This window comes from Rhea pennata, chromosome 1 (genome assembly GCF_028389875.1).
Source record: "Rhea pennata isolate bPtePen1 chromosome 1, bPtePen1.pri, whole genome shotgun sequence".
Lineage (NCBI taxonomy): Eukaryota > Metazoa > Chordata > Aves > Rheiformes > Rheidae > Rhea > Rhea pennata.
This window is the reverse complement of record NC_084663.1, coordinates 214,928,907-214,944,253: the sequence shown is the minus strand read 5'-3', so window position 1 is coordinate 214,944,253 and position 15,347 is coordinate 214,928,907. Positions and strand designations below refer to the sequence as shown.

The 15,347-nt window shown below is 44.6% G+C and overlaps 1 protein-coding gene across 3 annotated transcripts in view; it reads left to right on the top strand.

Annotated features, from left to right (window-relative positions):
• The first annotated feature begins 3,431 nt into the window (after positions 1–3,431).
• The window catches only part of RAB6A (RAB6A, member RAS oncogene family), a 64,838-nt gene continuing 52,922 nt past the window's right edge, over positions 3,432–15,347 (top strand). For all 3 annotated transcript variants that reach the window (XM_062567470.1, XM_062567469.1, XM_062567468.1), the window contains exon 1: positions 3,432–3,623. In XM_062567470.1, coding sequence (XP_062423454.1) covers positions 3,554–3,623 — 70 coding nt within the window. In that variant the 5' untranslated portion in view covers positions 3,432–3,553. The remainder of the gene's footprint in view (positions 3,624–15,347) is intronic.

Genomic DNA, 15,347 nt, shown 5'->3' with positions numbered 1-15,347 from the left:
TACGTGACTTCAGATGCTATCGGATCTCAGGGAGGGGGTCTGCAGCCCCCTAATTCCCCTTAGTACCTTCATCCCTACCAGCGACTAATCCTCTGGCTGCGCATAAAATGTGGCTGAGGACAAGAGCGCGGCCCCAGACTGAGTTCGGAGTACTGTAACCATTGCTAAAAATATTACAAGAATTCTCCCTCCCCCTTCTCCTTCAATGACCATCATTGTCCTCTTAAATGTCTCCGTGAAAGAACAGTCCACCCCTATATAGCAGACTTTCCCTAACATCTGTCACAGATTTAAAACTTTTAAGGCCATAAGGGACTTTTCTATCGTATAATTTGGTCTCCTGCATGCTGCACGCTCTACGTTTCCTCTGCGTTACAGCTGTATGGAAAACAGATCATTCCTGCTTTGATGAAAGCATTTCTCTCCTATAAGCTCCGGCTCCCGATTTTCCCCTGATGCAAAGATAGCACTGCTCTTGGCAGTTTGCGCTGGCAACCGATCACCCTCGCTGTTAAAAAACGTGGGCCTTTCTTCTAATTTGACTGTGCCCCAGCTGTAGCTGCCAGCCGCCGGTTCTTGTCCTGCCTTCCTTCGCTTGACTAACCAGCCCTTTCGCAGCCAGCTCACCTGCGTGCCTGCCTGGACTGTTTGCAGGAGTAGGGCCTGTCTTTTCCTGACATATGTCCGCAGCATCCTGCTTTGGGAGAGCAAATGGCTCCCCCGCCCCTTCTCTCTCAGAGTCCACCATGCTGTCCACAGGAATAGAGCTGTCCTGGGGCAACGGAGATGCGGCATGTGAAAGCCTTCACTTCCTTGCTCTCTTATCTGGTTGCAAATACAATTAAACAAAAGACATTTCAATACAACCTGGAATAAAACCTCCTCTAATGTGCCTGTCTCCTCCTTTTCTATCTTCTGCAGTTTCTTAGGACCATGTGTAAGGCCTGCGGGGCTCAGTGAGATGATCTCCCTTGGCTTCAGTGAATCAAGGAAGGTCCCTGAATTGCTTTATCTCAAAATCCTCATCCATATCTCCTGCTGGCCCCTCAGGCTGAAACCTCTTTGGCAGGCAACGCAAAGCATTTGCCTAGTGCAAAGAGACGCTGAGCCTGAGCGGAGCTTTCGGATGGATCAGCGATAAAAATAATTGCCCCTAACAGCGAAGACTTCTCCCTGGTGGAAAGCCAATGTATCATTGAGCAAGATCCCTGAATCCATACTGCCAAACAATGTATGTATACATTATGTATATAAAACGATGTTGAAACTATTCAAACAAGCTCTGTGCCAGTCTGGGTCCCCTTTCACCCATCTTAGTGGGAGACCGGTGTCACAGTGCTGCACAGTGGGGAAGCGCTCACGAATGCCAAGTGCAGGGCAAAATGCAATTTCTTGCTCATGTCCTTATTAAAACTTATTTGGATTTAATCACCTTATTAAAAGGCACATTTTCAGTTCACTGGCAGTTCAAGGCCTGAAAAAAAATAACTTGGAGAAGCAGTTAATCACGTTGAGGTGATATGAATGAAACGATCAAAAATAGAAAGGATAGACCATCTAGTCTTCAAAATACCTTCTAATTCTGCTCCTGGAGAGTGGGCAAGGTTCATGTCTGAGAGCAAATCCCTGGAGCAGAGAAGTTCGATGAGCATTTCCACGAATCGGGCACAGCCGGAGCGCAGAGGTCTCGGCCAGAGATGCTCAACGAAGGATATTCATGGCCAAAGGTGACCTTCCTGCAAACGGAGCCTTGCCCCATAGCTACACAGACCTTACCCCATAGCTGCATGGACCGTTTACAAATCCAGCAGGAGAAGATGGAATGACGTTAGTTTTGCTCTGTGAGGTTTTCCAAAGAGGAGGCAAAGAGCTGGCGCTTGGTGTCCCCTTAGCAGAGGAAACGCGGTGCTGAGGCATAGCGCTCGGGCCTTGGAGAGGGAAGCGGAGATGGTTCCCCGACCATCTGGAGCAACCTCCCAGATGGAGAAGCGGAGGAAAACCTGGGTGTTTGCAGGCTGAGGGGAAGCTGCGACGGAGCTGGGCCGTGCTCTCGCTGGGCCGGTGCGGCGGGTGCCACCGCGCTCGCTCCAGGCACCCCCCAAGTCGTGTGCATCGAACCTTGTAGACTAGACTTGCGTCAACGCCAACGTGAAGAAAACTAAAAGGCAGAAGCCGCAGAGCCCCAAAGGGCCGCACGATTAAACGCGTCCTTGTTTCGGGCAGCCAAGCGGAGATATTTGTGGGAACAGCAGGTGCCGCCGACGGCAGCTGAAGCCTGGGGAAGCTCGGCGGGCGAATACTCGTGGAAAGCACGTTTTGCGTGCTGCTCCTGGGCGAGCAGCGTTGCTCCGGCCGGTCTTGCTGCCCCTGCCGATCTGGAAAGAGCGAACGGTCGCCGAGAGCTTCCTTCGTTTCCGCAGCTGCCTGGGCAACCGGCGCCGATTTTCTCCAGCAAAGCAAAAATAGACGCGAGGTTTGCAGCCGCCTGCTTGAAACATGCTGCGTCCGAGCCTGAAAGCTTTTTTAGTTGTTGCTTAATGCCGAAGCTGAGGGAGGGGAGAGGAGGAAGGAGAGGGCTTGGGGACGGCTGTGATCAGCGAGCTCGTTTGGAAGAGGAGGAGGGGCGGCAAGGCCGGGCCTGGCCCTGCACCTAGCTCCCTTGGGGGGCACAGAGCTGCGATGGAGACTCCTCCATGGCCCGGGGAGGGTCAGCTGGGTGTGGGAATGCCCGCCGTGCCGGCAGGGCACGTGGTGCTGTTGCTGTCTGCGGTGCCCCGAGGCCCAGCTGAGCGCCGCTGTCTGGGCGAGGGGTGGGCGCAATAGGAGGATGCATGCCGGCAACGCCCTCACGGCTCAGAGGCGCGTGGGGACCACAGACCGTCTTCGGGGCTGCACGTGCCACGGACAGCGCATGCGGGCCTTTGCTTTCCCCATGCTGTGGTATTCCCCGAGGAGGGCACCTTTGGCGCCCCCCTCCCCCACCTCCTCACTTCCCCCCGCTACAGACGCCCAACAGCTCAGGCATTTCAGCAAACCGGCTCCGTTCCCCATGCAAAACCGCCCACGCAGCCGACACGCAGCCACCATTAGGCTCCAGAGTGAACACGCCTCCCCCCTCCCCCGGCCGAATGGTGGGGACACAAGTCCCGCCCCCGCCGCTCCCCCCCCCCCCCCCCCCCGCCTCCCGCGCGGCGCCGAGCCGCGCTCCGATTGGGCGGCCGGCGCGTGCGCGGGGCGGGGCGGGGCGGGGCGGGGCCGCCGGCTGCGCCGAGACGGGGGGGGGGGGCAGGTGCGCGCGCGCGCGCGAGCGGGGCCCTGAGGCGAGCGGAGCGAGGGCGCTTCACGCGACCGCGCCTCGGCCGCGCCGCCTGCGCCGCGCCGCGCCCGGCCTCGCCCGCCCGCCTTCCCCGGCGAGGGGGAGGAGTAGCAGTGGGGAGCGGGAGGGGGAGGGGAAGACAGAGCCAGCGAGCGAGCGAGCGAGAGCGGTCGCGGGTGCCGCCGCGGGGAGCGGAGCGAGCTGCGGGGCGGCGGCGGCGGCGGCGGCTCCTCCATCATGTCGGCGGGCGGGGACTTCGGCAACCCGCTGCGGAAATTCAAGCTGGTGTTTCTGGGCGAGCAGAGCGGTGAGTCACCGGCCCGGCCCGGCTCGGCTCGTCTCGGCCCGGCCCGGCCCGGCGTCCCCTCACACGGGCGGCGGGAAGGCTCCCCCCCACCCCACCCCGGCTGCCCCTCGGGGCGGGCGGCAGCGAGCGCGGTTCGGCCGTCTACATTTTATTAATTCGTGATGATGATAATGATTATTATTATTTTTTTTTTTTATCTTTTTTAAGCCCCACGCAGCCCCATCTTTTGAAGCAGTGCTGATTCATTTAGCCCGAGTGCATCGGGCTTCGCTGGGAAAAGAGTGTCAATCCCTGGTATCTCCTGCTTCGAGATACCTGTATTTTTACATATATGTAATATATTTCTTTATATTTATTTTTTTGAAAATGGAGTTATGTCCCGGCATGGCAGATGAAACGTTCTAAATATATTTACATAGTAGATGAGATTTTATTCTCCTGTCTTTTCTGGGAGGGGAGGAAAAAAAATAAGAAAAAACCCTGAGAAATCTGGATTTCAGCTTCTTCCTATGTAAAGGCCTCTCTGTCTGCCGTATTAAATCCGAATCCTACTTTTAGGGGAGTGGGTTTTTTTTTTTTTTCTGGAAAATATTAATTCGTAGGGTGCTTTGTGATCCTGGTCAAATATTGGAGGATCTTTGATATAATGAGAAGGAGCAAAATATTCTCTATCTCAGGGTGGGGTGTTTGCGCCTTTAGCCACCTTTGCTCCCTATGTGGTAGGAGCTGATGACATACTCCTTCTCCCTCCCCCCCTACCCCCGATGACTTACATAGTGTTTTTTCTTCACTTAAATGTAGATGAGCTTGGTGGTAAGACTGCTATTAAAATGTATTTACCTGTATGTTGGTAGCTTCCTTTAGTCTGTCCCGTCCACCACCCCCCTCCTTTTTTGTGTTGGAGCCACTCTGGTGTTAGGGATGCAGGGAGCACGAGTTCAACTTGGGCATTTCTTCTTGGCTAAGTCACCTGACCTACTTGGTGAGGTGCTGTTTGGCCAGCCATTTTATGAGGATTTAGGAAGAGGGTTGTGTGTAAAAGATGCTATTTTTTTTTCAAGGTGTTTTTTGACAACACGAATCTAGAGCGTTGCCTGTGCATTTGCTTTGCTTGTTTCCCTGTATTTCTGAGCTTTAATTTCCTGAAGATTTTAGGATGCCTCTATGGGAGGCATCTAGTGCAGATCTTAAATCTCAGCAGCTCCTTGTCCCCCCCCCCAAGCTAATCATCTATGGTTATACTGAAGGTCTTAAATGATTCCCATTGATAGTTTTAAATCTGGGAGGGAGAGAAGGGGGTTTGGGGGTAGAGTGTAGCAAAATATTCCTAACTAAATATACATAACTTATCGCTGTATTCAGCTGGTGGTGAGCTAGGTAGTGCTAGCAGCTGTGGTGTGGGTTTCAGACCTGCCTTTGTCTAGATCAGGGCGATCACTCAGTGGCTCATCTGCGCTGAACTCTCCGCTAACACAGGGCTGTGCTGATAGCAGCGAAGAGCTCAGCGTGTCCAGGCAGTCTACAGGTGCTGCAGCGCGGGCATGCTCCAGCACAGCCCCCAGATGATTCTCGTACATGCTGGAGAAACAGCTTTCTCTGAATTTGCATCAGATCTCTTCAAATACTGCTGTCTTGATATAATTGTGTCTATTTATTTATTTATTTTTCACTGTGTGACGAGCTCCCATTACATATGGCTCCTGAAAGAATAAATGTTCTAATAATGTTCTTCCATGTAATGGAGATAATATGGAAGCACCTTGCATTCTGCAGGAGAGGTCTAAGAGGTTTTGCTTACACATAGCTCCCTTTGTCATCCTTGTTTTTGAAGATTAAGGGAAACGTAGAAATAAAGAAGTTCTTACAGCTTTGTGAATCAAACATCTCTTTATACAACTGTTGCACTGGATTACTGCATATACTTCCTGAAATTCCTGAAAGGATTACTGCATATACTTCTGCCCTGCTGGAAGGCTGTAATTAAAGATATCCTACTGCTGTTTGTAGGGATACAGGATGCTTCTGTTTCACTCAGGCACTTCAGAATGGCAAATGAAATGTTACAAAGGGGTGCAGTGTTGATTAGGTGCATCAGCAACCAAAGCCAGCTAGTATCAGACCTTCTGTGTTGATTGTATACCATTTCTTTCCTAAACATGCACGTTACAGTTGAGAGATTCTTACCTGGAGTTCATTTACTGTACAGGCTTTAGAGCCTTTAGATGTAATTGTGTGATCAAAGGTGATACCTTGCCGTGAAAGATCTGGAAGCATTTCTAGACATTTCATTCCTATAACCTTACCTGAAACTGAAATTGTGCAGGGGATGCAGTCTGTAATTTTTGCTGGTATCCTCAGCCATATTGTGGTAGTTCAACACCATATACCTAGAGGTATTTGTCTGGACTGCAGTGATTCCTCCTAGTTATACTGTTCGGCATTAGCAGCTGGTTCTCTTATGCATTAAGCTGCCGCTCTTTCTTTAAAGAAACAAAACAAAACAAACCCTTTCCCTTTCCTTGTTCCCTGACCTCCAGAATCTTCCTGCCTCCAGTGTCTGTTACTTACATTGTCTGCTTTTTATGGTTTTGTTGCGCCAGCTCCTCGAGCAGTCAATGCCATGGAGAGAAAGCTGACACACTGCTGCAGTTCTGTTCATCAGAGTCCTGCCAGTGCTGATCAGTCAGGGGTGTGTGTTGGCTAAATGACATAAGGTCACTTGCAGCTTCTTTCAGAATTTACTGCAAGTCATTGCTTCTCAAAAGCAATGTGGTTTTTGTCACCCCACAGCCCTCCCCACCAAACTGGATCAGCAAACCTGGATACTTGCCGCATGTGCTGTGGATTCATCACCAGCCTGCAAAATAATCCATGTTCAGCTGAAGAGAAGCTTCTCTTTCTTTTCCTAGCTCTTTATTTTTTCCCTTGCTTGCAGCACAAGGATATAGCATTGAGTGACTAGCAAGAAGGAAACTTAACCAGTGCTTGTCCTAATTGAATTACTTTTCCCAGTGTTTGGAGATTATACAGAGTTTAGTAGTTTTAAATATGTTAATCTTTACTGAAAACGCAGAGCTCTGTGCTGAGGGATTAGATATAGCTACCCCTTTTTTTTTTTTTTTTTTTAAAAAAAAAAGATTGTATGCTTCTTACTGCCTTTGATCTTATTTTGTCAAGTGACTTTCATGAATCCTAATACATTAAGTAATAAATTTTGGTTTATGGGTCATATCAGTTAGTTTATACATCACCTCTATTAGGATTGCTTGTGGTAAATATGCTATGTACTCCCAAAATATTTAGTAACATTTTTAGTTTTGTCTAGCATATGAACATCTTCTGTTCTTTATATGTCAATTTATATTTGACTGGGCAGAACTGAATGCTGGGGCACAACAATAGAAGTATTCTTTCGTCGTGTGGATTCATGCTGCAGGTTTTATTGAAGAGGAAGTCTGAAGGGTATTAATATATATAGATGGCAAAATATGTCCCTATTGTATCTTACTACAGTAATTTCTGCATTGTATAAGACGATGTAAAAAAAATGATAACCAGTTAGAGGTTTTTTATCAGGAATTAGGTGGGATTTTAGTATTGAAAATGCTGTCATAACTACAGTGTAACTTGTAGCATATAACTGTTTAGAAACCTCTAACGAACTGTGCTGTTACATAACAGGGTTGATACAGACACAGCTGAATAGTATGATGTGTCTTATTAGATAACTGGAGAACTGCAGGTGGTTTGTGTGAGAGAAGCTGGCATAACACTCATTGCAGTTCAGCCTCTGTCAATCTGTGGAGACTGCCATCCCCATGTAACTTAAGTCTTTAAAAAGAAGTTTCATCTGGTTTACAAGCTCCAGAAATGTATGAACTTGTCCCACCAGTGAGTAAAATCTTGCCCTCTTCCCTCCTGTTAAATTCCTAGTGCCATGCTTTTTTTTCCTCTTTATAGAAGATTCACTAAGAGGAATATATTGAGTGACAGGAAATCTAGATATTTGGGTTTATATTTATCCTGTATGTATTTTCTACATGAGTCACTAGCCTTGTTTGCTTGGGTACTTCCAGAATATTGTCCCTGCTCTTTCTGTTCCCCATCTCTGAAATAGCCCTTCCAACAATGTCTTAAGGAAGAGTCAGACTTGGAGAAATGGGACTTAAATACATTGTGATGCCTGCTTTCATAGCGCCTTTTAATACTTATCTATTTGAAGAAGCTTCTGAAGGAGATTTTTTTTTAGCAGAGGAAAAATAGCTGCACCTGTTTGTACTTCTGTAGGTTTTTCGGTCTGCATCTGTGAGAAGTGATTTGTGAACCCATAAGGAAGGAAATGATCTTTCTACCCCTTGATAATAGATTTTATATTTGCAGCTCTTGGAATGTTTGGTGATGCTTGGCACTTTCTAAACCTGTGATGCAGGCTCTGTGGAACTGTTGTCTAATACTTTGGGGATAATAGAGAAACAAAGGTGAAGAACCTCATCTGAGGTCAGCCTTAGCAGAAGATCGAGCAGTTGGAAATTGTCAGAGAGCTTAAGACCTCTCATCTTGAAAAGTCTTATCTTCTATGAGTGTTTTGTAGTGAAGGCAACTAGCTGCCTTCCTACTTGCCTTTCCAGACCTGAGCTGATATGCTACTCATTAAAATAAATCAAACAAAAACAACAAACCAACAAACCACAACCAAACCAAGAAAGCAGTGAGAAAATCTCAATGGTTTGAAATACTTCTTAAAGAAATCAAAGATTCTCTGTCTTGACATGAACACCGTATTTTTTTCAAGACAACCTTTGAAACTCACTTGTGAGTTCTGTACTCTGCAAGAAAAGTTAGCCTGTGACAGAAGAACACTTCTGAGAGAGTTCTGGTATGAAACAAGATGTAAAAATATAAATATATAATATAAACTAAAATACTATTTTGAAAGTGAACTAGTGTAATCAAAATGATAACAAATTGGGCACGCTAGTATAAATTATTTAAGTAGTCTAAACAAAAAATGTGTGCTTCAGCAAATGAACCGCAGTCAAAATATGAACTGATAGTGAAACTAGAAATTTTCAGGTCTCTGCTCTTTATTTACTGAGCTTACACAAGGGTGAGATGCTAAATGGATTCTTTCTTTTCTCTTCAGCGTAGAACAAGCTCTTATAGCTCTAATATGTTGAAGGGCTCAGTGACAGCAAACAAACAAAGTGGTTACTTTATATCAGCTATTTTATTTTGTATTTAGAACTTGACAGGCTAAGTGTATTGACTGAAGTATTTTTTTTGTGCATTTCAGTTAAATTCAGCTCTTACCAGGTGCAGCTTAGTGCATCAAAAAGAAAAGAATATTAATCTGTGAAGCAAATATTTTATGAAACAATGAATGCTTTTTACCTCTGTGAACTTACTAATGGTTCAATAAATTTGTGTGTATGGGTGTGTATATATATTATACTTAGAAAATACTGAACTTAGTGCAAAGGCCACACTGAATGACAGAGATCCTTTTGAGATGAAAATCACCAGTTGTCAGTGAGTGAAAATACCGACTAAAGAAAATAAACAACTCTAGATGCACAGCAGTATCAAAATTGGTGATTTAAGTAGAAAAGCTACTTTCTCCTTCCTGCTTCTGATGCCACATACAATGTGATTGGAAGGCATGCTACTAACGCTTGCCTTTGTGGGGTATGTGGACCTACTGACTTCTTGAGGCCTTTGCTTGCTTTTGGCTACTGTGCTGACTTGAATTTGCCTGAAGTTGACTCTGTCACACAGTTTAATCTTCAAATTAGGAAGGACACTCTATTCAGCTCTACAGCACAGCCGTATCTGTTTAATTTAACGTTTTAGAGCACGGGTGTAACTTTCCTTTATTGTTCCTGGTTAGCACGTTCACCTTGCTGGGCTGCTGTGAACTGAGTCGGTGTTGCCAGAATGCCAGTGCACATTTCCTAGTCAGCTTTAGGCTTTGAAAAGACTTCTTAAACCTCCAGTGTATCCAGTGCCATGTTAACTGGTTTAGCTACTGCATGTGTGAGGGAAGCTGAGGAATAAGCTCTTTGTATTATGAAGTTTGAGCTTTAAAGTACTTCTGCAAAGCCAAACATGCAATTCTTGAGACACTTGATTGTGATGAGAACTGCCTAAAAAGAGTATGTGCCCCTAAAGTCCCTTTCCCATGTTAGGATGTTTTTGTCCATACTGTAACTTTTCTCTAATCCAGTCAGAAATACCAAAGCTGGAAATGCCAACTGCTGTGCTGCACTAGAGTCTAAAGGAAACTCTGCAAGTGTTTGGTCATCTCCGTTGACCTTGGCACCTTTGTAGGCTTAAGGCACCTGCTGAGGTACAGCTGCACACAGATTCACACTGTTAATTTTATGCTTGTGGTAGTCACTTCCATTTTAAAAAAACAAAGTTGGGGCATACTTCTAAGAGTTTCCATTGCTTGACTACATGCCAGTATCCCCTGGAGATGCCACATAGCTATTCTGAGATTTGCAGGCTCGTAGTGTTCTCTGATCCAGACATGTGTAGGAGTCATCAACACACAGAATTAAGTCTTTAGTTTAAATCTAAAACATATTTCCCCAGAACTGAAAGAGTCTGGAAGAAATCTAGGAGCATGCTGATGAGCAGCTAGGCGGTTTGTCTTCAGACATGGCCAAACCAGCTGTGTCAGTGGAAGGTGCAAGAAACCTGAGAAAATATTCTTAAGTTTCACTTAGGTTACCTTATGTCTTGAAACTTATTGTGACCACTTTAGTGTTTGTTTTGTTAATGTTTGTAACCATAAAAATAGCATTATTTATTTTTTTTAAATATCACTGCTGAGTGACATTAATGATTTGCTTCTAGGAGTGCAATCGGCAATTGCTGCAGGAAGAAAACCCACTCCAACATTTCTGTAATTAATGTAGAGGCCAGTTTATCCCATTCCTCTAAATGCTTCCTGTTATACTTCCTGTACTTGCCTCTGTCTAGGTTTGAGTTAGAGCTAATTCGTTTTCTTAATGTTCTTGATATGGGAAAAGCAAAGGGGAGGGAAATTAAATCCAGGATAGAGGAGTAGCTGCCAGGAGCGGGGCCCTGGGAGGGTGAAGTCTCCCTGGCAAAGCGGGCGCAGAGGCCGGTGGGGGTGAGGAGCCGGGTGAAATTGCCGCGGGTCCTGTCAGTTTCACACTCCCGGGGGTCTGAGTAGCTGCTGCTGAGGGAGGCGAAATCCCCTTAACAGGTCCAGAGAGCCGTGACCTGCAGAGGCTCTAAAGCTCTCTGTATAGAAATGGACAGGCAGCATTGTATTAATCTGAGTGCAGAAGTGCTTCTCTGCAGCTTGCAGGGCTAGGCACTTCATTTGTTTTAATGAAGCTGTGGCATTCTGTAGAAGCAGAAAATGTTCACTCATTACTGACTCTCTCCTCTTCTGCTGGCACAGAAATGTCCATGAGAAACCCTACTTGTCAGTGATGGGAGGATTTCTTTTTTTATGACCTGACAGAAGGAACATTTAGCAGAGGAATCTGAACTAGATGGGTGATTGAATCATCCAGTGGATGTCTGAGGTGGTAGAGAAAATGGAGAGAACAAAATTTATTTTAAGTGCTGAGAGCAAAAGCATAGTGTGCACACAGAGATCAATAAATCTTGGTGAGAGCAGCATGAGCTTGAACCAGGGCAGAGGGCATTCTATTAGAAATGCAGGTAAGTGGAGAATGCTTTCTCTTAGAAAAGCAGCTGAATCTGCAGGTAATGTTGCCTGATGGGTGTAGTCAGTGTTGAGTAGATGAACGGGGTTTAATTTCATGTGTAACAGAATTAATTGGCAGTGAAATACTGTGCTGCAGTACCTTTTCTTTCTGACCCTTTCCTGACTTTAGTAGAGTGTAGTAGACAGGTCCTTGTTTGTTGCCTTATTTGCCTTTTCTCTATTACCTGTTCGGTTCTTCCTGGTTTCACAATGTGATTGCTGCTAAAGCAGTTTTTGAATGTTGTGTCCTTGGCATCATCAAAATGGCTGAAAATGGCTCAGGCCTATATGAATGCTCTGAGAGCCTTTAGGATGGCTTTATTAAAGCTGTGCTTCTGCTGCTTACTTGAACTGTTAACAGAGAACCTTTCAGCATAGCAGGTGAATGCAGCAGGAGGGGCTCATTAAGATGGCTGAGGAAAATCCAAGTTTTGCATAAGATCTGAAATGAGTTTTAGGCTTTCATTTTGTCTTTCTTCCTGACCTCAGAAATGCCTTACTAAGAGTTTTTCCACAGGGCAGGTCTCTTCCAGCCTCTCATTTCCAGACCCACCCACTGGTTCAGGTTCTTGCAATGTCTTCTCAGCTTTCCAAGCTGTGTCTTAATAGCAGTCCTTTATGTATTCACTGCTTAATTATGTTTGCATTCTTCCAGTTCTTCCAACTTTCTTAGGGTATTTTTATTCTAGTTCAGTTACATTTTTCCCTAATTTGCAGGGCTATCATCCTAATGGCTTTTATCCAATACCGTATATTTTACTTTGACCATAGTTCTTTCCCACTGTTTTATTTTTAGTTGCTGTTAAACCTCTGTGTGATTTGGAGAAGGGAATATTTTTTTTTTGGGGGGGGGGGGGGGAAATTGAGTAAACAGTGTGCAGGTCATAGGCTTTCATCCTGTGAAATTTGCTTATTTCTTTGGATGTTATAGTGTAATAGCAGACCTGAAATTTTTTCTCAGTGAAAGCCTCAGTCTTGTAATTGTCATTTGGTTTACTACTTAAAAAATATTTTCCTCTCTCTCTCCCTGAATGCAGAGGGCTGATAGGTTGCATCTGGTCTTTATTTATACATAGACTTCGACTAGTTACTCTGCAGCAGGTAATTTGCAGTGAAGATAGTCTTGGTCTTAGGAATTCTGCAATTTTATTTAAAATTACAAGAAGGATTTTCTTTTGTGTACAGTTAGGGTTTCCTCAAATCACTAAACTGCAGAATATATAGTAAATTCAAGAGGAACTTTAGCCTAATTACTACATACATTCCTCACAGTAAGTCCTTAACTCTAGAGAAATACTTCTCTAGAGAATTGTCTGGATGATATTTTGAAATTGTTTTATTCAGTATGACTTGCACAGCTAAGAATGAATCAGAGACTTGACCCAGCTTTGCCTGATTTCAGGTTAAATGTTAGAGCCCTGCCTCGTTTGCAGTCTTATCACAGGTTAGAACAATTCCCCTTGAAAGACGTGGGAGCCATGTGCCCTTGGTTAGTATTTCTGGAGGCTTTATCCCTGGAGGAACAAAGGCCCTTTGGAAAGGGAAGAAGTGTCTTGAATGATTCCTTCTTACGGAGTTTCAAAACAGCTTAATGCTTTCTTCACTGATGTTTCTCAAGCGCTTGACTGAAATACCTGACTTGGGTAACCAGTCTGCTTTTACTTTGCATCTCCAAGTTGCTTTTGTTTCTATGGATGATTCCCCTTTAGCACTATCAACTGCACAGTGGAAGATGGCAAACAGTTGCGATTTAGTATTTACTATACATGGTGGCAGCTCTTCTATGGCCCTTAACAGAAAGAAGATGTGAGCTTCTGTTTGGCACTTCAAGGTTCTCTGAGAACTTTGTGGTGAATTTCTAAGCTGGCTTTGTAGTTATGACAACATGAAGACCCCCAAACTATTTCCTATGTGTGTTTATACAAGAAATTGCTGGAGTTGGATAGCAACTAGTATATGTCCTTACAGCCCTTGTATGAAGGGATTTATTATTGCACCTCTAAATAATACTGCTTGAGGAGAATAGTTATTTCAAGATGCCATATCACAGCTGGGATGTAGAAATTCTTCTGTAAAAAATTGTCTGGTCCAAACTCAACTTCTCATATGAGCCCTCTTTTTTTATTTGATGTTGAGCCCCCAAAATTCTTCAAGTAGCCTTTTTCTGGAATAAAAATTTAAAAACAAAAGCAAAAAAATCCCTTGTTCCACTGAATATTTGAAACCAAATTCCTATCTTTTAAAGACTAACTTTTTTTTGAAGTTCTACTTGATTAATTTTAAACCTTAGGTCTGCAGACCCCTCAGGCTCCATGGCCTATTTCCAAGGCATTTGTGAAATGCAACTGGGAAAAACAAGTTTATTGTCAGCAGGTTTCAGCTCCCCACAGAGAAGTGTGTGTCTCAGGAAATTTTTAAGTCTGCACATTGAAAGACTAAAAACTATTGTGGCAGATTAACATCATCTTAGCTTGATGAATTACCATGCTCTTAGCTTGAAGTTCTTCGTCTGCAGGACACGTAGAGCAGGCAGGTAGCTGAAGTGGCCATGCTGGTTGCCTCTATGTTGAGTCACTCCCCAAGGAGAAAGCTATCTTAGTTTAGGCTGCGAGCTGTGGAAGAGAAGATGGGGAGTGTGATGTTCAGGATACACTACTCTTGAATTCTTAATGTAAAGTATTGGTAGCCATGTGTCCCTGGACTTGTGCAAGAGCCTGAAGAACTTGGGGTATGCAACTTCATAGCAGTAATGTGTTATTCTCAAATTCCAGATGTTTGTGTGTGGTGGGTTTTTCATGTTTTTTGGAAACAAGTACTGAAAAGCAGGGTCCTCTGCTGCTCTTGCAATATGCTGTGGTATACGTGTTCTAATTTAGCTGCTGATATTTTTCCCTGTGTTGCTGTGGAATTGCATCATACAGGTTAAACTATGCGTATTGTTTAGAGGATTGTGTACACCATTGGATATTTTTGGAGCAGTCCCTTGGTATTCTCCACAGATACACTTACTAACTTGGATCAGCAAATGCTGACCAAATTTGTGCTGTACTTTGTGCAAGGGTGTGCTTAATAAAAGTGCGCAGGAGGCACTCTGCATTTTGACAGGTCACCTCCTCGGAATCTAGACTACATGGACCTTGAAGCAAGACTATTTTAAGAAGCTTCATTCAGAAGAAGTTCAGAAGTGTGTCATCCGAAGAACGGGTTTGAGAGAAAAGAGCCTCTGTGGATGCCGTCCTGTTGCTCTTGCGTGGGCAATTTAAGGTCAAATCCTAGTCCTTGCAGAATATCCCAGAAGGTGGTGTAGGTTATGTGAATATGATAGAATCACTGAGGAGGAAGCTTTGTCTTCCCTTGCACTCTCTTTCTTTTCCTCTCCCAGCCAGGTCAAAATCTGCTGTGGGAGAGGGCATAATCTTAGGATAGGCAACAGTGAGAAGAGGGAACAGGAGGAATTATTCTCCTTATTTTACCAGGTGGATAATGGTGCTGGGGAAATGTTAAGGAAAACTTAGGTAAAGAAGGGGGAGAAAAGTCAGGAGTTATCCCTAGCATTCTGAGTCTCCTGAAACTTCTGATTCATCTCTCCAAAAATCAAAAAAGACTGACTTAAAAGCACAACAAGCAGTAACATCTATGGGAAAAATATATTCAGGAAGATTTTGATAGCTTGTTTTAAGGACTCTTCTCAGCATATGGAACAGGGAAACAATGACCAAGTACCCTTAACTGTATGACAGTTTAGCTTGCATGAGAATAACGTTTAATGTTGAAAAGAGTAAAGAACATAGGTGTTTCACTCCGGAAAGGTATACTTGGGTGTCCACCTGTTTTTTTATCTCCTCACTTATGCAGCTGTTTTCTGCCAAGGGATTTTGCTGCCTTAATGTTATTTTCGGTAGCTATAGAAAGTGTTGCATGTCACATGGCATGATAATGTGAAGGAGGGATCTCCTATGAGATGGACCTTATTTATG